Source organism: Typha angustifolia, chromosome 4 (assembly GCF_048772165.1).
Source record: "Typha angustifolia cultivar Huaian chromosome 4, ASM4877216v1, whole genome shotgun sequence".
NCBI classification, from domain to species: domain Eukaryota; kingdom Viridiplantae; phylum Streptophyta; class Magnoliopsida; order Poales; family Typhaceae; genus Typha; species Typha angustifolia.
In genome coordinates, this window is record NC_133242.1 from 10,658,662 (window position 1) to 10,686,034 (window position 27,373).

At 39.9% G+C, this 27,373-nt stretch overlaps 2 protein-coding genes and 1 pseudogene across 2 annotated transcripts; all 3 read left to right on the forward strand.

The window, feature by feature from the left end:
- Positions 1-3,647: 3,647 nt before the first annotated feature.
- On the forward strand, positions 3,648-6,386 carry LOC140759418 (G-type lectin S-receptor-like serine/threonine-protein kinase At2g19130). The gene has a single exon (XM_073095976.1). It carries the CDS (start codon positions 3,707-3,709, stop codon positions 6,161-6,163), a length of 2,457 nt encoding a protein of 818 aa, XP_072952077.1. The 5' UTR covers positions 3,648-3,706; the 3' UTR covers positions 6,164-6,386.
- A 5,246-nt stretch (positions 6,387-11,632) lies between these two features.
- Positions 11,633-19,965, forward strand: LOC140758675 (G-type lectin S-receptor-like serine/threonine-protein kinase At2g19130). Its single transcript, XM_073094918.1, has 3 exons — positions 11,633-11,710; positions 12,268-13,305; positions 18,904-19,965. Exons 1-3 carry the CDS (start codon positions 11,633-11,635, stop codon positions 19,882-19,884), a joined length of 2,097 nt encoding a protein of 698 aa, XP_072951019.1. The 3' UTR covers positions 19,885-19,965.
- A 3,951-nt stretch (positions 19,966-23,916) lies between these two features.
- LOC140758676 (G-type lectin S-receptor-like serine/threonine-protein kinase At2g19130) lies at positions 23,917-26,348 on the forward strand (annotated as a pseudogene).
- The last annotated feature ends 1,025 nt before the right edge of the window (positions 26,349-27,373 follow it).

Below are 27,373 nucleotides of genomic sequence, written 5' to 3' on the forward strand. Positions count from 1 at the left end.
CCTGCTTGCTACCCTTTGCATGATTTCTTCCAATCTTGCGGCTAGCTTGCTATGGTATGTGATTGACCGTCGACGACAGTGATCACCAAGGTGGTATTCCCTCAAAGGCCCAACCTGGTTGTGGGTGCACGAACTATGGAACCTAACTCTATTTCTTTAGGCCTCTATAAGCCTAATTAATCATGTTTTCTTTTCTTTTGGAATATTTTGGTAATTTTAGTAAAACATATTATAATGCAGCATATTTTATAATTTATTGAGGAAATAGGCATTCCATTGTTTTTCTTTGAAAAGAAAGTACTGATCGATTGTATCTAGGGGTGTAAACGAGCCGAGCCTGAGCGAGCCGGCTCTGGCTCTGGCTCAGGCTTGACTTGAAATTACGTTCGAGCCTCATAATTTTGGTTAGGCTCAAGCCTAACTGAGCCCGAGTGATTAGAGGATGAGGCAGTGGCGGCGTGGGCGGTGGCGGCATAGACGGCGGCTTGCCGAAGGAGTCGGGAGACGAATGGGGGAGGAGGTGACGACAAGGAGATGGTGAATGAAAGGAGGAGGAGGAAGCTGACGGAGTTGACAAGGAGAAGGAGGAAGCCGACAGAGTGGACAAGGATGAGGCCAACAGAGGAGGAGGAGGCCGACAGAGAGGAGGGCATGGCACCGTGGTGGTGGCTTGTCGATGGAGGCTGACGGAGAGGGAGGAGGAAGCGGTGCGTGGGGTGAGGTTATGAGTGGTGATCCAGTGGATGAGGATGAGGATGAGGATGAGGGTGATGGTGAGAATGAGGGTGATGGTGAGGGTGGGGTGGGTGAGGGAATTGAGGATGTGGAAGGTGACATGATAGGCAGGGTGAAGTGATGGGTGAGGGTGGGGTAGGTGAGGGTGATGAATATTGAATGGGTTACGGGTGAGGATGGGTTAGTGAGGGACACGTGGCAATATTTCTTTATGCCACGTGTTCTTAGCTAGTCAGGCTATCGAGCCGAGCCTGAGTGAGCCGGCTCTAGCTCAGGCTCGGCTCGATATTAATTTCGAGCCTATTGCGACGGCTCGGGCTTGGCTCAGCTTTGATCGAGTCGAGCCGGACTCGAGCTTCACCCGAGCCAAGCCCGAGTCGCTCATCAAGTCTGACAGCCCTAATTGTATTATTCATTTCAATCAACCGTTACAACTTGATACATAAAAAGAAAGAGAGAATAAGGCAAGAGTCCTAAGAACAAATTCCACACTTGGCTATATTACAGACCGAACAATAGTAAAAATAAGTATCGAAATAAGCATTCAAGCATAATAATAATAGTGGAGATAGAGCAAACAATTTAGAAGCAAGCCTCCTGCTTTGTTAATCGATAGCACTATAGGTAGAACAACATGACCTTTGAAAGGCTGAGCACTCAACCAAAAAACAAGCCCCGATAGGAATGTGGTTCAACAATGTGCCTACATTCACAAGTGGTGCAAAACTTCAATCCACTAGCAGAGATGCAAAATTCAATTATCTCTAAAACTCTAATCTCTTCCCGACATTATAAAGGTGTGCTCTCTCAAAAGTTCTCACTTCTTGCTACAAAATCCTCTCTCTTCAATGCCCTAAAAACTATTATAATAGTATTTATAGGTATGGCTTATGAATATGATGAAATGATAATATGAATCTTCTCGGGCTTCTGCGTTTGAACACCTTAGAGCTTGTTCAAATGCTTGCGGCGAGCAGGCAACTTCAACTAATCTTAAGCTCAAGCATTCGAATGGCTTCAAGCTCGTACAAATGCTTTTTTTCAAATTTGTGCTAGAAACAACAATTACTTGGTAGATAAGTACCATACAAAAAGGATATCGACACACAAGAGACACCCGATATTTGCGATGAGCTTGTCGTAGTTTAGATATATGTCTTAGTTAATTGAATTTTTCGTAGTCTAAGAATAATGTAGACTAAAGCATAATGTTATGAGTAGTATTATAAATTATGATATGCATAATATTTATTACATTCTTATTTTTTATGTTATGTGCTTACTATATTTTTGATGATATGATCCATGCATCATAAAATTATGTGTGCTTTAATAATGATGAAATACGGCATGATGATTACGATAAGAACTTATGCATATGAGGTAGATGTTATAGATCTAATGATACTCCATGATGTAGAATTGCAGTGTACTATTGAGTTACGTGCTATTAATTTCACTACATTCGATGATAATAGAGATAAATATCGGGATCAATATGGGTTACGATTGAAGTCTTTAGTTTAATAGCTACAAACAACTTAGCATATGCAGTGTCTCGGTGATGTATGCGTTTTATTACTGCTAGTTATCTATTATTGTTTATTATTTGTATTTACTCTCTGTGATTTATATCATATAATGTGATTGCTCTATATGAGTTTATAATACGATGAATGTTAATTAGTTATGCTCTCTATGAGCCTATAATATGACATGTAATTGCATAATATGATATGATAAGCCATTAATAAATGATAAACGAGATCGGCCTACTATTTATTTGGATTACATCTAGTTGTCATATTTTTCTTGAGCATAACTTGTACCATTAATGCATTTTACATTACTCGTAGATTACACTTGTTAAGCGTAAAGCTCATCACCTTTCAGGGGAATGTATTACACATCTAGAGGAGTTCTACTAGTTTATTATGGAGTAGATGCTGCTATTTATTTACTAGTTATTTTTATTTATATTATTTATATTTATTGGTACTCATAGTCGGATTGATAGTTTTGATTTGTATGAATATATAGTTCTGGAGACTTATTATGGCCTATATTTTATATTAAATTCTTTTCTTGTTGAGCTTATGAAAGATATTGACTAACAAATCACGTGACGTGAGTATTTAATATGTCAAATCAAAATTATTTAATTAATTTTTGCTCCTATTTGTATTTTACCTCGACTTTATGGCACATTGAAAGTAACTATTATACTACTATTCTAGATTATAAGTAAATACTAAAATGCCGTATTCTAGATTAGAGGTACAAATTTAATTGTTAGAATTATAGTAGCTATTCTAGATTTTTCCTTAATCTCGTAGTAAATTATTTTAAACATTATATATGATCTTTCCACCACCCATATATCTCCGTTCAATATTTTTATATATAGCTTGCCTCCTACCATCTATCTGTCTCATTGTATATTTACACTCCTACCACCTATTTTTCTCATTATATATTTATATAATAACACTGTAATTTAAATTTATAAATCAAGTCAATGTCATTTGAGTTAATTTTTTTTTAACTTGTTTACTGTTCCTGTGGTCATGGGGATTGAAGTTATGGTCAATAATCTCGATATACGTGACTTTCCATGCATTTTGGTCTTCATTTTTTTTTTCCAATCAAATGTTTGATTTAACGAGGGAAAGAAATATCTCTTTTACCTTTGCTAGAACGGAACCAAGAAATTGACATCCTGCGCAGCGGTTACATCACACCGTCGATTCATTCGTTTCAACAGTCTGTGGTCATCCATTGAGACATTCCATCTAGACGGAGGAAGACTTCATGCAAGAAAACGACCCAAAGAAATGCAAGCGTGGGTCCTGCATTTAGAAGTCTTGTTATTGGAGCCCTTCCTCGGACCTAGCCGTTGGGTTTCATTGGAGACTTACTTCTGGGTAGGAGCTACGTTCTTCTTTCTCTCGTCTTATTTTGTTTCCCAAAGATGGTAGCTTTAAGCAATCCATGGTGTGCTTTATTATTCTTCTTCTCCCTTCTTATTCTTCTCTTCCAACCTCCTCTCCTCCTTGCAACTGACACCATCTCTGCCAATCAATCTCTCTCGGGGAGGACCCAGAAGCTCATCTCCCAAGGTGGCAAATTTGCTCTCGGCTTCTTCCAAACAAGTAACACTTCCCAAAATTGGTACATAGGAATATGGTACAATACTATCTCACAGAAAACATCAGTTTGGATTGCCAATCGAGAGAAGCCAATCGCAGATCCTTCCTCCTCTGAGCTCAGAATCTCCGAGGATGGCAATCTTGTCCTCTTCAACCAGTCCAAGTCCATAATTTGGTCTACAAAAGCAAATATAACATCCAATTCCTCTGTTGCTGTGATCCTTGACAGTGGAAATCTTGTCTTGAGAGATGGGTCTAACAGTTCTAAGGTTTACTGGCAAAGTATAGACCACCCAACAAACACATGGCTCCCTGGATCCAAGCTTGGGCTCAACAAGGCGAGTGGAGTTTATCAGAGGCTTATTTCTTGGAAGAATTCAGAAGACCCAGCTCCCGGGATCTTCTCCCTTGAGCTGGACCCAAATGGGACAAGCCAATGCTTCATACAATGGAACAAAACTAGGGACTATTGGACTAGTGGGGCTTGGAATGGCCAAATCTTTAGCTCGGTCCCAGAGATGACAGCGGGTTATAACTACGGCGTCCAGTTTGTGAACAATTCAGAGGAGAGCTACTTCACGTACTCAGTTAAAGATGACCCAATCACCTCCAGACTTATCATGGATATCTCTGGCCAAATCAAGCAGTTAACTTGGAGTGAGACTTCACAGGAATGGATACTGTTCTGCTCACAGCCAAGAACTCAGTGTGAAGTTTATGCTCTATGTGGGCCTTTTGGAAGCTGTAGTGAGAATGCATTGCCCAACTGCAATTGCTTAAAGGGATTCAGCGAAAGGGATGCAAGTGGTTGGGCTTTGAGTGATCACAGTGGGGGATGTGTAAGGAATTCTCCATTGCGATGCAACATTAAACATTCTGGGATGAAGACGGGGAAGGATAAGTTTTATATTATGGATAGTGTGAGATTGCCTGATAATTCCCAGAGTTCAGATGCAAGGACTGCTGAAGACTGTGAATTGGCTTGCCTAAGCAGCTGCTCTTGTACTGCCTACTCCTATGCCAGTGGATGCTCTCTATGGTATGGTGACTTACTTAATTTACAAGACCAATATAATGGCACTAGGGGAGGAACTCTTAATCTTCGCCTCGCTGCTTCCGAGTTTCCTAGTTCTAAGAGCAACAGTGGACTTGTAATTGGTTTGTCTGTTGTTGGAAGTGCGGCAATTCTTACTTGCCTCGCAATTATCTTCATCCTAGTTTGGCGACATCGGAGACAAAGGCTTCAAAGAATACCAAAGACAGCCGGAGGTGCTCTCGTGGCATTTCGGTACAGCGATCTGCAGCTTGTGACGAAAAACTTTGCGGAGAAATTGGGGGGAGGTGGCTTTGGTTCTGTTTTCAAGGGATTATTACCTGATTCAACTGTTATAGCTGTGAAGAAGCTTGATGGCCCTAATCAGGGAGAGAAGCAGTTCCGAGCCGAAGTGAGCACGATTGGAATAATTCAGCATCTTAACTTGGTTCGACTTCTTGGTTTTTGCTCTGGAGGAACAAATAGGCTACTGGTGTATGAGTACATGCCAAATGGTTCACTCGACATGCTGCTATTTCAGAACACACCGACGGTCTTGGACTGGAACACAAGGTACCAAATTGCTCTTGGAATCGCAAGAGGACTAGTCTATCTGCATGAGAAGTGCAGGGACTGCATCATACACTGCGACATTAAGCCGGAGAACATTCTCTTGGATGCGTCCTTTGTTCCAAAAGTGGCGGATTTCGGATTAGCGAAGCTTGTAGGCCGAGATTTCAGCCGAGTTTTGACTACACTGAGAGGAACAAGAGGTTATCTCGCACCGGAGTGGATAACCGGCGTGGCTATCACTGCGAAAGTTGATGTTTATAGCTATGGCATGATGCTTTTCGAGATTATATCAGGCAGGAGAAACACAGAGCAAGGGGAGGGAGGGAGAGCATCTTTCTTTCCTACACTTGCTGCAACCAAACTGATGGAAGGGAATCTAGAGGGCTTGTTAGATCCCAGGTTAGATGGTGATGCCAACTTTGAAGAACTTGAAAGAGCTTGTAAAGTAGCATGTTGGAGCATTCAAGACGATGAGTTTTCTAGGCCAACAATGGATCAAATTGTCCAAATCCTAGAGGGATTTCTTGAAGTTAACACGCCACCGATTCCACGATCTCTTCGAGCACTTGGAGAGAGTCCAGATTACATAAATTTCTTTTCAGATATGTCATCGAATCAAAGTTCTCCTATGCGGAGCGACGCTTCCAGTAGCTCTCAAGCTAAAAGCCTGTAGAGCGTAGACAATCTGTTTTCGTATTCGAGGATGAGGTCCAATACATATCTATATACTATCTGAATAAGTGTATTGATATTAAATTATAAACTTCAAGCTGCCCATCATGTAAGCTTCTTCCATATTGTTAGCTAGTGGTCACCAGAAGAATCATATGCTCTCATATGGCACTTGGATAGTAGTGTAACACTTGTTGTACTTTCTCTAATGCAATATGATGAAGATCCTCATCAGTACTAATTTTCAAATAATGGTTGTATCATTTTGAGTACATTCACATGTGTAGAATTATCTTGATCTCAGTAGTCGGTGCTGTATTTCCTTTTGCTGCATGATGTTTGTCATCTGGTAACTTCTCTTTGTAAAAGAGTAATAGCAGCATTTGTTTTGTAGTTAAGTTGACTTCAGTTTCTTATGCCCTGCTTGATAGTGGTGAATGTATCGACACAATATATAAGAAAAAAATCCACATTTCTATAAATATTATAGACAGAAAAAGCCCATAACACCAAGGCCATAATAAGCCCAAAATACATATCCATAAAAATATAAATCAATGCCCATGTAGGAGCTACAAGCTATTTAGCTTAATTTACATGAATAGAATAAGATAAGAAATAGAAGATTAAACACTAGTCTTCACTAAATCCTCCACGGGCTCGTAGTTATTTACTAATTTGAAAATAATTTCACCAAACGATGGTAAACATAAAGCTCAGCAAGTATTCACTGCTATAGTTTACAAGTAGTGTAATGAATGATAGAATAATAAGTAAATATGAATATGTGCATGATGATCAAATCAATGCATTACTATCTCCTACTCAATATGCTCATCCGAAAGGCACATGTATTAGCAATTGATATCCTACCATACATCAATTCGGACTATAAAGTCCATAAACTCGAGCTTACACCGAGCTTCACCTATAGGCCACATCAACACTATACCACATGATATGCATCATCTCAGGCTACTGAATTTGTAACATAGGCTCATATAAAGCTATTCCCATAGGCCACATCAATACTCGCACCTGACAACACACATATTCCTAAGGGAGGGTAGACCTTAACGATAGAATCGCCAGCCCATCACTCGACGAATAACATGACCAATTGTCCACCACCACAGACTAAAAACCCAGTCATAAGCTTGTCACATAGGTTAGTATTACATATCGATACTATCATCCGAGCCTTTGGCTCCACATCATCGCACCACCGTGCAAAAATTATGAGTCGTCAGTTACAGACTCCCTCACCATACGTCATCGGGTATCGCTAGGTCCACATCATTCTACCATTCTCTCTATCTTAAGTACCCTAAAGGGTGTGGCTCTCATCGATCGATAGTAAATCATCCATCGGCCAGCGAAACGGTTGCTTGATTATTTGTAATCAACAGATTAAAACCTCAAGTGTGGGCCCAAATATATATAAGTATAATAATATCCCACGCCCCTAATCCTAGCTGGGGAGGTGTCGGGTTTGTCGAGATGCAGCAATAATTCTCTTTATGGTCGTGCACGTGAGCAAGTAGTGTAATATTATATAACACAACAAGCATAATGAACACACATCATTATCATTTAATACGGTGCTAACGCACATGATCATGCCCAATAAATATACGTAGAAATCATGATATACAAAATCTTACTGAATAGCAAAATAAGATTAGCATGTACTACGTGCAACAATAATAGTAAGAAAAAACGTATACACATGCATGATGTGAATGTGATGATATCATAACGTAAGTTATTTCATTCTTTACATTACTTCTAGATTATAAAAGTTTTACTTGCTTGAACTGCTTTTCTGATACTAGCTGCCACTGCATCACATGATCATCATCAAAGTCCACCTCAATAAGGAAAGTAATAAAAAAGCATAAGCATTAATACCACCCACTGATTAATTAAATAACTCTACTAATATTTACTATAGGCTTTGGTAGGTCCATCTACGGATTCTTATATTTATTAATTGGGTTGAGCTACCAAGGCCTGACACATTATAAAAAGTAACTAAATAATTTACCTTGAACTAATATTCCACTAATTATTATTAATTTAAAGTAAATCACATAGGCAACATTTAATTATTTTGCTCATTTAAATAAGACAACTTACTTAATACAATGTCCCTACAGTAATCTGTATTAATTTTCCAACACAAGCAATTAATACAAATACACCTAGATCTTTTAACCAAAATGTAATCGACCACACTAAATCCCAATTATGAGTTACTTGTAATGGCACTCTCAGGCTAAAGTCTGATTTATTAAAACTAATTTACAATAATGATATGACTAGCAAGCGACCCTCTAAAATAATAAAAAATATTTACGTTGACATAGATAATTAAACAAAGGATTTGAAAATAGATTAAAATCAATTGATCTATTTAGGTCAGCCCAAAGCTCAAAGAAATGGGTTGGGCTGCAACTAACCCAAAAACCAGCCACTAAGTTTTGTACCCGAAGCCCAAATTATCTAATAAAGAAACTTGGGCCAAGTAACACCCACAAACTTAGGCTAGGCTGTCTGAAGCCCAACCACACCACAAGGTGCTTTGGGGCTTGCAATGGTGTGAGGAAGATGCAGATGAGATTCTAATAAGGCTCGGTGAGCTCAAGTGAGGAGAGTTTGGGGGGGATGAAATTAGAGGGGAAAGGACGAGTTCAGCTGGTGGCCTCTGTTTGAGACCAGCTATGAAAGATAATTTGGAAAGAGAGAGAGGGGGGAGGAGGGGGTGCAAATATTCTTTCATGCCTTTACTTGGTGGGTACTCACCACATCTTATATAGTGGCTTACCCATAATAAGTAACTTACCCTCCAAGTAAAGCTGAAAATAGACTAGACCCAACCTAAACATCTCATGACTCAACCCAATCGAGGGCATCTTCGTGAAGAGGAGAAGCTCACTGAACTAATGCGGCAAGATACGAAGCCGCCGGTTGGCCGAATCATGGCGAGAGCAAGAGGAGGAAACACTGGTGGAAAAAACTCAAATTAATTAACTAATTGTAAATTAGACTTATCTAGAGAATGAGGGAGCTCTGATACTTCAATCTATGGGGTCAGTGACTTTGCGGCACTCCGGCGCGATGGGAAGAAGAAAGAGGGAACACCAGTTACGGGCGAGAAGGAAAGAAAAAGAAAAAAAAAATGAAAAGGAAAGAGAGAGAAGAAGAAGAAAGAGATAAGGGAAGAGACAGAAGGGGCGCACATGTGCGCCTTTAAGCTTAGTGCACATGTTGGACACGTGTGCACTATTTTTTTTTTTTTAGATGTTACAAATTTTGTGTTCTTGTAAGTATCAAATACTTGTTCAACATTAGTTTTCGTCATCACTAACCATTCATCTCATTTCTAATAAACCCTAAACATATATATAAATATACAACAATCTTCTTCATTCATTCCATTATCAACATAAATTTTGATTTGTATTGTTCTTGTCTTCCGTACGTCCTCTAGTTATAGTCGTATGATAAAACCTTTTTAAATTCACATAGGGTTGCAATTAAGTCAATCCTTAAGTTTTACATTAATATTTTGTATTTTTGTGCACCCACGTAATTTGTTGCGTAACTCATTGGATACGAACGTAAATCGCTAGCAACTTATGTAATTCCATGGATATATACCTAAATAATTCTATAGGTACCTACTTAATTCCATACTAGTCTAACCTGTTAACTGTCAACATAATTTGCTAGGCCCCATCTTATTTGCTATTCAGATTATAGACTCCTAAAATTGCTCTATTCTCATCTTCTTCTAAACGAAAATTGATCTTATCAATACCCATACTAGGAAATTGTTGTGCTACGGACGTAATTTCTTGTATGTCCTAAATACTGCAAGTATGTTATTCAAACTTTATCTTTTCAAAAGATATCTTCTCCAACTTATTGTTCTCCTTTTGTATTATTTGTTTTATTTCTTTCTAAAAAATCTTATACCAATTTTTGGCATGCATCAGCACTAAGTATTACTTTTTTTTTTAACCTCGCCTATTTGATCTACTTTGATATAGCCTTTTACTCCTAGAAGAAATCTCTGCTTAGTACCAACCCAAGGTCTTCTAGATACCCGCGTAATAATACATGGACTAACGTAAGACCTCCAATATTCCGACTGACTTACAAAACAACCCGTCGATTCTCACGACTTTATTCCTCTCAGTCTTGTTCGCTAGAACCCACGATTCACCGCTTCTCATGATTGATATCCAACATCAGTAGCCCTCGAGATTGATTTTTCATCTAGGTAGCTCTTAAGACTAAATTTTAATATATTGTAGAAGAGTCGGATCTTACTGGTTGAAGAAACGATGTAGCCTTAAGAATGCTCCTTCAATTGCCTTCACCCAACCCCCTAGAGTTAGGGCATCATAATGCTTATATATGTATCCAAAAAATAGCTAAATCCAAGTCATATTCATAAGCACGAAATTCCAAAATTTGCATATTACGCAGGTGCGTTTGAACGCAACCCGAGTGAGCTCGAACGACCTGACTTGTTCTCAGGTGCATTCAACGCGTTCGAACGGGCCAAGTGCGTTTGAACGCGGTGGCTTGATTTTATAGGTTGCGTTTGAACGCGCAAAAACACCCTCCGTATGTGTGAACGTATGTAGGGTGCGTTCGAACCCCCCTTGACTGCGTTCAAACGGCAGAAACAACATTCTTTATATGTGCAAACTCCTGCACACGTGTTCGAACGGCCCGAACGCGTTCTTTGTATGTGTGAATGCTTATGCTCACGTTCGAACGGCCCGAACGGGTTCTCTGTATGTGCAAACGCTTGTGTTCGCGTTCGAACGGCCTAAATGCATTCTCTCTGTATATATGAACTCCTGAGAGCGCGTTCGAATGCGGTGTGAACGCAGTGTGAACGTGAAAATTTTTCTCCTTTGATCTTGCAATTTTTCAATTCAAATACTTTCTAGACTTATATAAATGCCCATGTACATGTATAAAAACACTTAGCATATTTTATACACAATTGTCAATACTAAAAACCTAACACATGCTCAAATCATGGTGAAAAATCTCATGTAGATCTTTAATTTTTCTTGTCAAATGTTTGATTTAACGAGGAAAAAAGTTCTCTTTACCTTTAGCAAAAAGGTCCAAGAAATTGACATTCTAAGAAGCGTTACATCACACCGTTCATTTATTCGATCTAAAAGTCGGGATCGGAGAATTCTATTTTGTGGTCCTCCAACAGATTAAACGGCAGAAGGATTGACTTCATGCAACCCAAGAATTTGACAATCCGAAGACAATCAGAAAAGCATGTGTCGGTCCAGCATTTGGAAGTCTTTTTTTTATCATTACTGAGCTCGAAGGCTAGATATGGGTTGGACAAAGGGCCAACCCTCCTTAGATACGTAGACACTTTAGGTCCCACTGAGTTTTTAGCTGTTTAGTCTACGCTTTAAGCCATATGCGTCACCGAACAATTGCTAATTACTTCGAATCAAACACCGCCGAGATCTGCTCCAAGCCATTGCGTTGCCAAGCTGTTCTTCCAAGCTAACCGCACTGCCGAGCCATCAACTGAATTGAGCCAAGCTACTAAGCCACTAACCACCAAACAATTTCTCCACAATATTGTTTGGGGTTAGAGTTAAACTCATGACCTCCTTAGTCATGAGGAAGATACCTACCAACTCTACTGCATTTGGAAGTCTTATTATTGGTGGAGCACTTGTTGGGTTTCATTGGAGACTTACTTCTACATAGGATTCTCTTCAACAAAGGAAGATGGAAATAGAAATATTATGTTTCACCTTTCATCCCCTACGTCTTTCTGAATTTATGATTCACATCTTATCTTTTGCATTTACATCAGGAAACTTGGGTTTTGAATATCTTTTCGGATTTTTTTGAAAATATCTTTTGCTATATCTCTAAAGGGTATTTTAGAAAATCTAAATCGAATATTCTTTTTTCTGAATAAAAAAAAATATAAAGTCCAATAAATCACAGAGTAATTGTAAATTTATGAAAATATAGGGAGTAAAATGAAAAACTTCTCCAGATAGCTATATATTCCTGCATCCTGACAATTTGATATAGTGGCCATCTTCTTCCTTTTCTCCTCCCAGTTTGTTTCCCCGAAGATGGTACCTTCAAGCAATCCATGGCTCACTTTCTTCTTCTTCTCCATTCTTTTCTTGGAAGAATTCAGAAGACCCAGCTCCTGGGATCTTCTCGCTTGAGCTGGACCCAAATGGCACAAGCCAATACTTCATAGAATGGAACAAAACTAGGGTCTATTGGACTACTGGGATTTGGAATGGCCAAATCTTTAGCTCGGTCCCAGAGATGACAGCGCATTATAACTACGACTTCCAGTTTGTGAACAATTCAGAGGAGAGCTACTTCATGTTTTCTGCTAAGGATGACTCGATCACCTCCAGACTCATCATGGATATCTCTGGCCAAATCAAGTTTTTGACTTGGATTGAGACTTCAAAACAATGGACACTGTACTGGTCCGAACCAAATGCTCAGTGTGAAGTTTATGCTCTATGTGGCCCTTTTGGAAGCTGCAATGAGAATGCATTACCCTACTGCAACTGCTTCAAGGGATTCAGCGAAAGGGATGCAAGTGGTTGGGCTTTGAGTGATCATAGTGGGGGATGTGTAAGGAATTCTCCATTGCGATGCAACATTAAACATTCTGGGATGAAGACGGGGAAGGATAAGTTTTATACTATGGATAGTGTGAGATTGCCTGATAATTCTCAGAGTTCAGATGCTAGGACTGCTGAAGACTGTGAATTGGCTTGCCTAAGCAACTGCTCTTGTACTGCCTACTCCTATGCCAGTGGATGCTCTCTATGGTATGGTGACTTACTTAATTTACAAGACCAATATAATGGCACTGGGGGAGGAACTCTTAACCTTCGCCTCGCTGCTTCAGAGTTTCCTAGTTCCAAGAGCAACGGTGGACTTGTAATTGGTTCGGCTGTTGGTGGAACTGCAGCAATTCTTAGTTGCCTCGCAGTTATTTTCATCCTAGTTTGGCGACATGGGAGACAAAGGCTTCAAAGAATAACAAAGACAGCCGGAAGTGCTATCGTGGCATTTTGGTACAGCGATCTGCAGCTTGTGACAAAGTGTTGTGCAAAAGTCCCAAATGGGTGAAGGAAGTCGAAGCAAGACCTTCCCCGAAATATCTCAAATGGGAATAGTGAAAGAGAACACAATGCAAAGCTTGAAAATACTCCAATAAGGATGTTATTGGTGTTAGAAAAGCCCTAAGCAAGTTCTAATTATGGATTAACACCCTAATATATGCAAGCACCAACAAAGACAATAATGGAGACAATAGAGAGAGAGAGAGAGACAAGATTTACGTGGTTCGACGATGTGCCTACGTCCACAGGCGGAGCAATCTTCTTTACTATGCAAATCCCTCACTTACAAAGAGTTTAGCAACTCTAATCACTCTCAATACAATGGTGGCTCAACCCTCATTAATGTTCTTCCAACCACACAACCCTAAAAAACCCACTTTAGTATTTATAGTCAGGTTCAGATTTGGGGATTTTCAGAGTCGCGTTCGAACGCACCCAATGTTAATACAACAAAACTCAAGGGGCGTTCGAATGTGGGAGTGGGCCGTTCGAACGCCTGCAGAAACAGCTTCTCTCGGGTTGGCTCGCGTTCGAACGCGGCTGGGGCCATTCGAACGCCTGCTTCACAGACTGCTCTCTGTCTGAGCCCGCGTTCAAACGCCCTCTGGGCACGTTCGAACGCGCGGCACAGAAATGCTGATACAATGCTGAATATTGCTGAAAACTGAATTTGGGTCAATTTTTAACAATTCTCCACCTTGGCGAAGAACTCAAACTTCAGCAAATCACTGTCCACCATTCCAAAATGACTTAATCATCCAAAAAGTGCTCCGCCTGCAAATTTGCGTCCTAAGACGCCAAACCAAACTTGGTCAATAGTGAGTGACATTAATCAAATCCAAACAATGTTGGAATTTGATCTTGGTCACTACTTTTGTCAACATATCAGCCGGATTATTAGCAGTTCCAATCTTGCAAAGTGAAATATCATTTTCTTCCAAAATTTCTCTCACAAAGTGGAAACGAACATCAATATGCTTTGTCCTTGTATGATGAACTTGATTCTTGGCCAAACAAATTGCACTTTGGCTATCACAATGTACCTCCACCTTTTTCCGGTATACACCCAAGTCATCCGTCAGACCAAGCAACCAAATAGCCTCCTTTACTGCCTCTGTCACTGCCATATACTCAGCCTCTGTGGTAGATAAAGCAACAGTCGACTGTAAGGTAGACCTCCAACTCACCGGCCCTCTAGCAAGTGTGAAAACATATCCCGTAGTGGATCTACGCTTATCCAAATCACCTGCATAGTCCGAATCCACATATCCAGTAAACTGTAGACCAAATCTATCATCTTTTATAAATTTTAGTCCAACACCCACCGTACCATGAATATATCTCAAAATCCATTTCACAGCCTGCCAATGCCCTTTTCCTGGAGCATGCATATATCTACTAACAATGCTAATAGCTTGTGAAATATCTGGCCTAGTGCACACCATAGCATACATTAAGCTTCCAACAGCACTTGCATATGGTACCTTGGACATAGACTCTCTCTCGGCATCTGAACCGGGTGACATAGCTGCACTGAGCCTAAAATGAGGTACCAACGGTGTATTCACTGATTTTGTTTTGCTATCAACTCCAAACCGCTGTAATACCTTCTTCAAATACTGCTCCTGAGTTAAGCATACTGTCCCCATTTTTCTGTCTCTCCTAATCTCCATGCCAAGTATTTTCCTTGCTTCTCCTAGATCCTTCATTAAAAACTCCTTATTCAATTGGAGGTTCAATTTATCAATCTCCACCTTGCTCTTAGATGCTATCAAAATATCATCAACATATAAGAGCAAATAGATAAAGGATCCATCTTGAAGCTTCCTAAAGTACACGCAATGATCATAGTGGCTTCGCTTGTACTTGTGCCTCCGTATAAACTGATCAAACCATTTACACCACTGCCTAGGAGACTGCTTCAAGCCATACAAGGATTTCTTCAATTTACAAACCAAATCTTCTTTTCCACTGATTTTGAACCCTTCCGGCTGTGTCATATAGATGTCCTCCTCCAAATCACCATGCAAGAAAGCGGTCTTCACATCCATCTGGGCTAGCTCAAGATCAAACTGAGCTACCAAGGCTAGCAAAATTCGAATGGAGGAGTGTTTCACCACCGGAGAAAACACTTCATTATAGTCAATCCCCTCCTTTTGAGCATATCATTTTGCCACCAATCTAGCCTTGAATCTAACTCCGCCTTTTGATTGAGGATCATCCTTCTTGGCATATATCCACTTGCACCCAATAGCCTTCTTCCCCTTAGGGAGCTCCACCAAATTCCAAGTTTTATTTTTCTCAAGGGCCTTCATTTCATCATCCATCGCCCCTTTCCAATTTGCTCTTTCAGTGTTCTTCATAGCTTCTTTGAAGGAAGCGGGAAAGTCTTCATCAATTACCGGAAGAGCATAGGCCAACATATCAGAATAGCGTGCCGATTTTCTGATTTCTCTTCTTAGCCTTCTAACTGCTATGGAATCTTGATCATCAGTTTCTGGCTCCACACTGTCATCCTCTTGCAAATTAGAATTTTCCTCTTCATTTGCCCCTTCTGAAGGTGTGTCTTGTGGTGGACTTGAATCTGCCTCAAACTCCACCTGCCGTAGAACATCTTCAGCACTGTCATCAACTGAGCTATCTGCTGCTTGACTTTGCTTCAGCATGGATGATTCATCAAATGTAATATCCCTGCTGATTATCAATTTCCTCAATTCTAGCCTCCAAACCCGGAATCTTTTCACTCTAGTGCTAAAGCCCAAGAAGATGCCCTTCTTGGCTCTAGGATCCAATTTGCTTTCCTTGACATGATAGTATGCAGGACACCCAAAAATGTGTAAGGAATTATAATCTGAAACGGGTTTGCCAGACCATACCTCCAATGAGCTCTTCCCATTGTTTGCAGATGAAGGTAGCCGGTTGATGAGATAACATGCATAGTTGACTGCCTTAGCCCAAAACTCCTTGCCCAATCCAGCATTGGACAACATACACCGAACCTTCTCCAATAAGATCCGGTTTAGACGCTTTGCCACGCCATTTTGCTGAGGTGTCTCTCTAACGGTGAAATGTCTTTCAATCCCTTCTTATTTGCATAACCTCATGAACGGATCTGAAGTGTATTCTTCACCGTTATCTGATCTGCTTGATTTTCTTGCCAGTCTGATTCTCAATCATCTTCTTCCAATTCTGAAAGATTTCAAGCACTTGGTTCTTATGGTGCATGGTGTACACCCAAGACCTTCTAGAATAGTCATCAACAAAGGTGACAAACCAGTGCTTTCCGCCCAATGAGGCCTTCCGGGTAGGCCTTCAAACATCTGTGTGAATGTAATCCAAGATCCCCTTGGTCCGGTGTACCGCAATAGCAAATTTAACTCTAGTTTGTTTGCCCAAAACACAGTGTTTGCAAAATTCCAACTTGAGGCTCTTTACACCCTTTAGCAAACCATGACTTGATAGACTTTGCAAAGCTTTCTGTCCTGGGTGCCCCAACCTCATGTGCCATAATCTAGAAGAGTCAGCCTCACTAATCGTGTTACTTGAGGCGGCCGCTACTCTTCCCAAATCCGTAGAGCCTTGTAAGAAGTACAAATTACTTCTTCTTATGCCCTTCATCACCACCAATGCTCCCAAAGTCACCTTCAATGCTCCACCTCTTAAAGTAACGGTGAAGCCCTTTGATTCCAAAACCCCAAGGGAGATGAGATTCTTCTTCAAATCCGGTATGTACCGAACTTCCGTTAGCTCTTTGACGGACCCATCTTGGAGCTTCAGATGAATAGTGCCAATGCCTTCAGCTCTACAAGGGCTATCATTGCCCATAAACACAACTTCACCGGAGATCTTCTCAAAAGTGGAGAACCAACTCCTGTTTGGACACATATGGTATGTGCAACCGGAGTCCAAGATCCATTCATCCGTGCTACATGCAAGAGCCGAGCCTACCAAGGCGCTTTTCGAGTCCTCATCATCCGAATGTGCCACATTTGCCTTTTGAGGTTTCTTGTCCTTGTTCTTCAAAACTGGACAATCCTTCTTCCAATTCCCTTTATTGCGGCAATAGGAACATTGGTCTTTGGCAATTGACTTTCTATCTGAGGATGCACCCCTTGATTTTGAGAAGGATTTACCTCTCTTCCCAAATTTTTTGTTTTCAGATCTACCCCTCACCATCAATGCATCTGAAGATGACTCATGAGTAGCTTGCTTGTCCAATTTTTGGTACTCATTGTTAATAAATGCATTTGCAACATCTTCATAATGGATTGAATCTTTTCCATACAGTAGGGTAGTAGTCAGGTGGTCATAAGTGTCCGGCAAGGAATTCAACAATACCAATGCCTTGTCCTCATCTGAAATTTCAACATCCAAGTTTTGCAAGTCCGCCAGCAACTTGTTGAAGGCATTCAAATGCTCCGCCATCGGCGTTCCCATCTTGTATTGAAATCTGAAAAACTTCTTCAAGTAGAGCCGGTTCTCAATGCTCTTGGTCATGTATTTGTCCTCCAATTTCTTCCACAAGCCTTTTGCCGAATTCTCCCTCATCACAAAATACTTTTGGTCCTTTGCTAGACAAAGCCGAATGGAACTGCAAGCTTGCCAGTTCATTTTCTCCCAATCCTTTTCGGATATATCTTCGGGCTTCTCCTCCAAGGTGATGTCTAATTCTTGTTGGAACAACACATCCATAACTTTACATTGCCACATTCCAAAGTTGTTGGTGCCATCAAACTTCTCAACTTCAAACTTTGCATTTGAGATAAGTTTGCCCGATTTGGATGATTCCCCCATTTTGCAAAAATTTCTTCAAATCCTCACTATTCCCAACTTCAATAGCCTAGGTTTGAAACCAAATGCTCCAATACCAATTTGTTATGCAAATGTCCCAAATGGGTGAAGGAAGCCGAAGCAAGACCTTCACCCCCCAAATATCTCAAATGGGAATAGTGAAAGAAAACACAATGCAAAGCTTGAAAATACTCCAATAAGGATGTTAATGGTGTTAGAAAAGTCCTAAGCAAGTTCTAATTACGGATTAACACCCTAATTTATGCAAGCACCAACAAAGACAATAATGGAGACAATAGAGAGAGAGAGAGACAAGATTTACGTGGTTCGACGATGTGCCTACGTCCACGGGCGGAGCAATCTTCTTTACTATGTAAATCCCTCACTTACAAAGAGTTTAGCAACTCTAATCACTCTCAATACAATGGTGGCTCAACCCTCATTAATGTTCTTCCAACCACACAATCCTAAAAAACCCACTTTAGTATTTATAGTCAGGTTCAAATTTGGAGATTTTCAGAGTCGCATTTGAACGCCCTCGGGGCGCGTTCGAACGCACCCAATGTTAATACAGCAAAACTCAAGGGGCATTCGAATGCGGGAGGGGGCCGTTCGAACGCCTGCAGAAACAGCTGCTCTCGGGTTGGCTCGCGTTCGAACGCGGCTGGGGCCGTTCAAACGCCTGCTTCACAGACAGCTCTCTATCTGAGCCCGCGTTCGAACGCGCGACACAGAAATACTGATACAATGCTAAATATTGCTGAAAACTGAATTTGAGCCAATTTTTAACACAAAGAACTTTGCGGAGAAATTGGGGGGAGGTGGCTTTGGTTCTGTTTTCAAGGGATTATTACCTGATTCAACTGTAATAGCTGTGAAGAAGCTTGATGGCCTTAATCAGGGAGAGAAGCAGTTCCGAGCCGAAGTGAGCACGATCGGAACAATTCAGCATCTTAACTTGGTTCGACTTCTTGGGTTTTGCTCTGGAGGAACAAGAAGGCTACTGGTGTATGAGTACATGCCAAATGGTTCACTCGACATGCAGCTGTTTCAGAACACACCGACGGTCTTGGACTGGAACACAAGGTACCAAATTGCTCTTGGAATCGCAAGAGGACTAGTCTATCTGCATGAGAAGTGCAGGGACTGCATCATACACTGCGACATTAAGCCGGAGAACATTCTCTTGGATGCATCCTTTATTCCAAAAGTGGCTGATTTCGGATTGGCGAAGCTTGTAGGCCGAGATTTCAGCCGAGTTTTAACTACACTGCGAGGAACAATAGGATATCTCGCGCCGGAGTGGATAACCGGTGTGGCTATCACTGCAAAAGCTGATGTTTATAGCTACGGCATGATGCTTTTTGAGATTATATCTGGCAGGAGAAACACAGAGCAAGGGGAGGGAGGGAGAGCATCTTTCTTCCCTACACTTGCTGCAACCAAACTTATGGAAGGGAATCTAGAGGGCTTGTTAGATCCCAGGTTAGATGGTGGTGCCAACTTTGAAGAGCTTGAAAGAGCTTGTAAAGTAGCATGCTGGTGCATTCAAGACGATGAGAGTTCTAGGCCAACAGTGGGTCAAACTGTCCAAATTCTTGAGGGATTTTTGGAAGTTAACATGCCACCGATTCCACGATCTCTTCGAGTTCTTGGAGAAACTCCAGATTACATAAATTTCTTTTCAGACATGTCATCAAATCGAAGTTCTCAGGTGCGGAGTACCACTTCCAATAGCTCTCAAGCTAAAAGCCTGTAGGCAATCTGTTTTAAGTACCCGAGAATGAGGCCCTATACGCGTCTATATACTATCTAAGTGTATTCATGTAAACTTATAAACTTCAAGCTACTCATCATTTAAGCTTCTTGCATATATTTTACTTTTTCACCATAAGAATCATTTGCTCTCATATGGCAGTTGTCCAGTGCGGAGTAGTGTAGCACTTATTCTACTTTTTCTAATGCAATATGATGAAGATCCTCATTCGTACTCATTTGTAAATAATGGTTGTATCATTTTTAGTACATTCACATGTATAGAATTATCTTGATCTCAATAGATGGTACTGTATTTCCTTATGCTGCATGATGTTTGTCATTTGTTAACTTCCCTTTGTAAAGGTGAAATAACAGCATTTTGTTTAGTAGTTAATTAAGTTGATTTCAGCTTCTTATAGTTTCATTTTATTGTCCAGCTTGATGCCTCTGCTTTTTTTCGTTGTTATTATTGACAAATATAATATTAGCTTATATTCTTCTAACATTCTAATTGTTTCAGACTGACAGTGTTCCTATGTGTTTAAGCTACGAAAGTGAGCCCAATTTGAGTTCTAACATGTAGGTAAAAGAGTACTTAGTTGACGTGGTTATCATCGAAAATTATTAATGAAGCTATGTATCGCGAGCTTGCTAATGGAGGCATATCAAACCATTAGAGATATAGTAAACTGCATCATTATTTGCAACAATGATGAAAAATGAACTTTCAGTTAGGATCTTCAATTTGCTGTGCAACGAAGGGAAGACTTTAGTCCCAGAAACTATCATTTTCAAATTATTATTTTCTCTATCTTTCCATGTTTGAAGTAAGAACATTATTAGAGTCCTTCAAGCCCTTAGCTACATGGTTGATTTAGTCTGTTGACCAAGAATCTAGTAGCTCTCGGCATATTTATTGAATTCTTACCTGGATAATCTGTTGGAAAGTATTATGAATTATCGACAGAGTAGCCAATAAGTTTGTTTTCGCTTCCAGTTGAGGTTGTACATAGATGATTCTTTTTCCTCAAGTGTCATGTATCTTCTTTGATTTGTATCGAATTCAATTGCCAGCTTATTCTTTGATTTGTTCTCTTATTAGATGAACAGTATACTCTCAGCATTTGTATCTGCTATTTGATGTTTTATAGTACAGTTGAACCCAATATTTATAAAAGAATGGTAGATGGCAATGACTTGAAATGGGTAATTTCAGAACAACAGCAGCCACCAAGCTTTCAGGAGTGGCTACACCATATAACCTCCTGCAGTTGAAGGCTCATGTTGCCGTCCTCAATTGCATCCTTCTACTCCAGCATATTTAATAGAAATCTCTTTTGGTTGGGTTCCTAGGCCAAATCCATCTTTGGTGTGATGGTTCACACCTCCCCACTGTTGATGAGGCCTCCGTCGACTTCCTTGACCTTCTCTTTCTTCCCTCGCTTACTATCCTTTGTATGATTTTTTTTTCAATCTTGCGGCAAGCATGCCACAGTTTGTGATTGACCACCAACGACAGTGACCACCGAGGTGGTTTTCCCTCAAAGGCCCAACCTGGTTGCGACAGTGTGGATTATGGAGCCTAACTCTATTTTTTTGGGCCATTGTAGGCCTAATTAATCACATTTTATTTATTTTTTTGGGGGAGGGGGGGGGGAGAGGGCATTTTGGTAATTTTGCTAAAACATATTATATTGCAGCATATTTTATAACTTATCGGGGAAATTGGCATTCCATTTTTTTTATAAAGAAAGTCTTTAGATTGATTGATCATATCATTCATTTCAACCAATCGTTACAACTTGATACACGAGAAGATAGAGGGAATATGGCAAGAGCCCTAAGTACAAGCCCATATTTGGCTATATTATAGACCGAACAATAGTAATAGCAAGTATCAAACTAAGCACTCAAGCACAATAATAAGAGAGGAGATAAAGCATACAATTTAGAAGCAAGCTTCCCGCTTGGTTAACTGATAACACTATAGATAGAATAACACGAGCTTTGAAAGACTAGGCACTCAACCAAAGTGCAAGCTCAAATAGAAATATAGTTCGATGATATGCCTACATCCACCGGCGGTGCAAAATTTTAATACATTAGTAGAGATACAAAATACAAGTATTTTTAAGTCCTGAATCTCCTCCTAACATAATAGAAGTGTGCTCTTTGAAAGCCCTCACCTTTTGCTACAAAATCCACTATTTAATGCCCTAAAAACTATCATAATGGTATTTATAAGTATGACCTATGAATATGAAATACGAATCTTCTTGGCTTGAGCATTTGAAAACCCTGAAGTTCGTTCAAATGCTTGCGGTGAGCAAGCAACTTCAACTATTCTTAGGCTCAATCTCAAGCTCATTCAAATGGCTTTTTCAAATTTGAGCCAAAAACAATAATTACTTGGTAGAAACGGTACCATACAAAAAGAATATCGAGGCACAAAAGGCACCGGATATGTGAGTAGTATGATATACTATGATATGCATAACATTTATTACGTTCTTATTCTTAATGTTATGTGCTTACTATATTATTGATGATATGATCTATGTATCATAAATCATGTGTGCTTTAATAATGATGAATATGGAATGACAATTATGATAAGAACTTAAGCATCGGAGGTAGAGGTCATAGATCTAATGATACCCAATGAGTAGAATAAGGGTGTACTTTTGAGTTACGTGCTTTTGATTTTGTTGCAAGTAATGATAATAGAGATATGAGATATCGAGGTGGATATGGGTTGTGACTAGAGTCCTTAGTTCGATGACTACAAACAATCAGTTATATGCAGTGTCTCAGTCATGTACGAGCAATATTATTGTTAGTTATCTATCATTTCTTACTATTTGTATTTACCCTATATGATTTATAACATGTAATGTGATCGCTCTGTGTGAACTTATGGTATAATGGGTGTTAATTAGTTATGCTCTTTATGAGCCTATAATATGATATATAATTGCATAATATGATATGATAAGTCATTAATAAATGATAAATGAGATTTGCGTACCAATTATTTGGATTTTATCTTGCTATTACTACATTTTACACTATATTTTTGGACTATTCTTGATTACACTTATTAAGTATTACGGTCATCACTTTTTAGTGAAATGTGTCGTTGATCCAGAGGAGTTTGCTACTATTTAATAATTAGTTATTCTATATTATCTTTACTTTAGATTTAAAATACTATCCAAATTATTCTACACATACACAAAATTATAATTTTACTTTCAATTCAATTAAAGTTATTTAAAAAAATCATGTATGATCTCTCCCCCACCCCATATATCTCCATCCACATTTCTCGTTCTACAAATCAAAAATTTTAGCACAATTATTTTTCCTAATTTTTCTGTTATATTTCTCACATATCTCGTCTCTCCTACCACTCACCTATATTGTTGTATCTTTACAAATATGCATTGCATAATTATAAGAGAGATCTTTGATCTAAATTTATAGATCAAATCAATATCATTTGAGTATAATTTTCCTTTTTACTTCTTGACTGTTTTATGTTCACCGGCAAAGAAAGTCATCATCCGCGTCCATAACATAATCAATAATCTCGAAATGTATGACTTTCTATGCATGTTGGAATTCATTTTTTTCTTCAGCCAAATGTTTGATTTAACTAGGGAAAAAAATATAGCTTCACCGTTACTAGAACGAACCAAGAAATTGACATCCTCCGAAGCATTATATCACACCATTGATTCATTCGATCCAACGGTCCTGATCGGAGACCCGGCTATCTATATGGGAGACCGTCCCTCGTCCGTCCTATCCAAGTCCCCCATGTAGATGAGAATTTCCGACTCTTCTTTGTGGCCATCAACGCATTCGACAGTCCGCACTAGACGGAGGAAGACTTCATGCAATAAAATAACCACAATTTAATGACCCAAAGCAATGCAAGCGCGGGTCCTGCATGTAGAAAAGTATTGTTATTGGAGCCCTTCATAGGAGCTGCCTTCTTCTTCCTCTCGTCCCATTTTGTTTCCCAAAGATGGTAGCTTCAAGCAATCCGTGGCGTACTTTATTATTCTTCTTCTCCGTTCTTATTCTTCTCATCCGGCCTCCTCTCCTCCTTGCAACAGACACCATCTCTGCCAATCAATCTCTCTCGGGGACGACCCAGAAGCTCATCTCCCAAGGTGGCAAATTTGCTCTCGGCTTCTTCCAAATAGGCAACTCTTCCCAAAACTGGTACATAGGAATATGGTACAATACTATCTCACAGAAAACATCAGTTTGGATTGCCAATCGAGAGAAGCCAATCGCAGACCCTTCCTCCTCTGAGCTCAGAATCTCCGACGATGGCAACCTTGTCCTCTTCAACCAGTCCAAGTCCATAATTTGGTCTACAAAAGCAAATATAACATCCAATTCCTCTGTTGCTGTGATCCTTGACAGTGGAAATCTTGTTTTGAGAGATGGGTCTAACAGTTCTAAGGTTTACTGGCAAAGTATAGACCACCCAACAAACACATGGCTCCCTGGATCCAAGCTTGGGCTCAACAAGGCGAGTGGAGTTGATCAGAGGCTTATTTCTTGGAAGAATTCAGAAGACCCAGCTCCTGGGATCTTCTCCCTTGAGCTGGACCCAAATGGGACTAGCCAATGCTTCATACAATGGAACAAAACTAGGGACTATTGGACTAGTGGGGCTTGGAATGGCCAAATCTTTAGCTCGGTCCCAGAGATGACAGCGGGTTATAACTACGGCGTCCAGTTTGTGAACAATTCAGAGGAGAGCTACTTCACGTACTCTGTTAAAGATGACCCAATCACCTCCAGACTTATCATGGATATCTCTGGCCAAATCAAGCAGTTAACTTGGAGTGAGACTTCACAGGAATGGATACTGTTCTGCTCACAGCCAAGAACTCAGTGTGAAGTTTATGCTCTATGTGGGCCTTTTGGAAGCTGTAGTGAGAATGCATTGCCCAACTGCAACTGCTTAAAGGGATTCAGCGAAAGGGATGCAAGTGGTTGGGCTTTGAGTGATCACAGTGGGGGATGTGTAAGGAATTCTCCATTGCGATGCAACATTAAACATTCTGGGATGAAGACGGGGAAGGATAAGTTTTATATTATGGATAGTGTGAGATTGCCTGATAATTCCCAGAGTTCAGATGCAAGGACTGCTGAAGACTGTGAATTGGCTTGCCTAAGCAGCTGCTCTTGTACTGCCTACTCATATGCCAGTGGATGCTCTCTATGGTATGGTGACTTACTTAATTTACAAGACCAATATAATGGCACTGGGGGAGGAACTCTTAATCTTCGCCTCGCTGCTTCAGAGTTTCCTAGTTCTAAGAGCAACAGTGGACTTGTAATTGGTTTGGCTGTTGTTGGAAGTGCGGCAATTCTTACTTGCCTCGCAATTATCTTCATCCTAGTTTGGCGACATCGGAGACAAAGGCTTCAAAGAATACCAAAGACAGCCGGAGGTGCTCTGGTGACATTTCGGTACAGCGATCTGCAGCTTGTGACGAAAAACTTTGCGGAGAAATTGGGGGGAGGTGGCTTTGGTTCTGTTTTCAAGGGATTATTACCTGATTCAACTGTAATAGCTGTGAAGAAGCTTGATGGCCTTCATCAGGGAGAGAAGCAGTTCCGAGCTGAAGTGAGCACGATCGGAACAATTCAGCATCTTAACTTGGTTCGACTTCTTGGGTTTTGTTCTGGAGGAACAAGAAGGCTACTGGTGTATGAGTACATGCCAAATGGTTCACTAGACAAGCAGCTATTTCAGAACACTCCGACGGTCTTGGACTGGAACACAAGGTACCAAATTGCTATTGGAATCGCAAGAGGACTAGTCTATCTGCATGAGAAGTGCAGGGACTGCATCATACACTGCGACATTAAGCCGGAGAACATTCTCTTGGATGCGTCCTTTGTTCCAAAAGTGGCGGATTTCGGATTAGCGAAGCTTGTAGGCCGAGATTTCAGCCGAGTTTTAACTACACTGAGAGGAACAAGAGGTTATCTCGCACCGGAATGGATAACCGGAGTGGCTATCACTGCAAAAGCTGATGTTTATAGTTACAGCATGATGCTTTTCGAGATTATATCTGGCAGGAGAAACAGAGAGCAAGGGGAGGGAGGAAGAGCATCTTTCTTCCCTACACTTGCTGCATCCAAACTTATGGAAGGGAATCTAGAGGGCTTGTTAGATCCCAGGTTAGATGGTGATGCCAACTTTGAAGAACTTGAAAGATCTTGTAAAGTGGCATGTTGGAGCATTGTCAAATTGTCCAAATCCTAGAGGGATTTCTTGAAGTTAACACGCCACCGATTCCACTATCTCTTCGAGCTCTTGGAGAGAGTCCAGATTACATAAATTTCTTTTCAGATATGTCATCGAATCAAAGTTCTCCTATGCGGAGCGACGCTTCCAGTAGCTCTCAAGCAAAAGCCTGTAGAGCGTAGACAATCTGTTTTCGTATTCGAGGATGAGGTCCAATATATATCTATATACTATCTGAATACGTGTATTGATATTAAATTATAAACTTCAAGCTGCCCATCATGTAAGCTTCTTCCATATTGTTAGCTAGTGGTCACCAGAAGAATCATATGCTCTCATAAGGCAGTTGGAGAGTAGTGTAACACTTGTTGTACTTTCTCTAATGCAATATGATGAAGATCCTCATCAGTACTAATTTGCAAATATTGGTTGTATCATTTTAAATACATTCACATGTGTAGAATTATCTTGATCTCAGTAGTCGGTGCTGTATTTCCTTTTGCTGCATGATGTTTGTCATCTGGTAACTTCTCTTTGTAAAAGAGTAATAACAGCATTTGTTTTGTAGTTTAGTTGACTTCAGTTTCTTATGGTTTCATTTAATTGCCCTGCTTGATAGTGGTGAATACCTCTGATTTTTTTCATCGTTCATATTGACAAATATAATACTAGCTTTTATTCTTCGCCATTTTAATTGTTTATATTATTACTTGTGCTGAATCTTATCAGTTATAGATATTATAACTTGTTTATATTATTGGAAATTATAACTTATTCTAGTTTATTGGTTAGATAAAGGGTGTAATGGTAAACATATTATTGTCTCTTCTTTTCTTTCCTTGAACTAAATAGAGTATATTTATATTTCTCTTCTCTTCTATTAGCTACATCCAAACAAAATGAAATAGAGTTATTTCCCGTCTTTTCTCGTTCACTTCATTTCTCTCATATTCTCTCCAAATAGGGTGTTAATAAGAAAGCAAAAGGAGCCCAAGTACTTAGTTCATGCTTATTTAAGATTATCTTTTTCTCTATTCTAGATTAGAAAACACTATTCTAAATTAAAAAATAGTCATCAAATTATTCCTGTTTTAGATTTGAAATATGAGAGTTGTTTTAAAAACAGGAGATATATTTGATCGTTGCACTGTTTCCCCATTTTATGTTTGCATTATAAATACTTCCTATTTCACTATTTTTTTTAATC